Below are 637 nucleotides of genomic sequence, written 5' to 3' on the forward strand. Positions count from 1 at the left end.
AGCCGTTGAGAACCCAAACGGCGATTAAGAGTTGAGAAACCAAAAAAACGAGAAGTTGCCCCTGGTCTAAAAAGTCAACCCCTACGCATTAAGTAGTATTTTAAACATTAACATTTTGTTAGCTCTGTAAACACTTTGGGCGCTTATGTCAACAAGCAGCGGCTGTTGTTCGCTGTATAATAAACGAACGCCACATTAACATTTGGAAAGACTTCTCGATGGCGCCGGGGCGATGTTGTCGTGGTCATATTGGCACGCTCTCGCATCTCTAGAGTGTATCTCTTGTTTTTTTTCGAACAGGACGGATAATTACTTCACTGGCGACATGAAAAGACTTTGTCTACTCACTGCACTATCTCTACTCAGTGTTGGCATAGGTAAGCCATGTAGTAACCACCGGTTTTACAAGGAAGATTGGTTCGACAAGATGTATGCTGTTCAATTTATTTTAAGAATCTTTAACATTTTTCTTACATACGTTATGGGGGGGGCTGTGTGTAATAAACAGTTATGTTCAGTAATATATCCGCGTTATATATATATATATATATATATATATATATATATATATATATATATATATATATATATATATATATATATATATATATATATATATATATATATATATATATAT

The 637-nt window shown here is 34.4% G+C and overlaps 1 protein-coding gene across 1 annotated transcript in view; it reads left to right on the top strand.

Annotated features, from left to right (window-relative positions):
* The first annotated feature begins 325 nt into the window (after positions 1-325).
* LOC109468176 (MAM and LDL-receptor class A domain-containing protein 1-like) overlaps positions 326-637 on the top strand; it is a 14,783-nt gene continuing 14,471 nt past the window's right edge. The window contains exon 1 of the mRNA XM_019766432.1: positions 326-377. Coding sequence (XP_019621991.1) covers positions 326-377 — 52 coding nt within the window. The remainder of the gene's footprint in view (positions 378-637) is intronic.

The sequence above is a fragment of the Branchiostoma belcheri genome, unplaced genomic scaffold (genome assembly GCF_001625305.1).
Source record: "Branchiostoma belcheri isolate BF01 breed outbred unplaced genomic scaffold, Haploidv18h27 scaffold194, whole genome shotgun sequence".
NCBI classification, from domain to species: domain Eukaryota; kingdom Metazoa; phylum Chordata; class Leptocardii; order Amphioxiformes; family Branchiostomatidae; genus Branchiostoma; species Branchiostoma belcheri.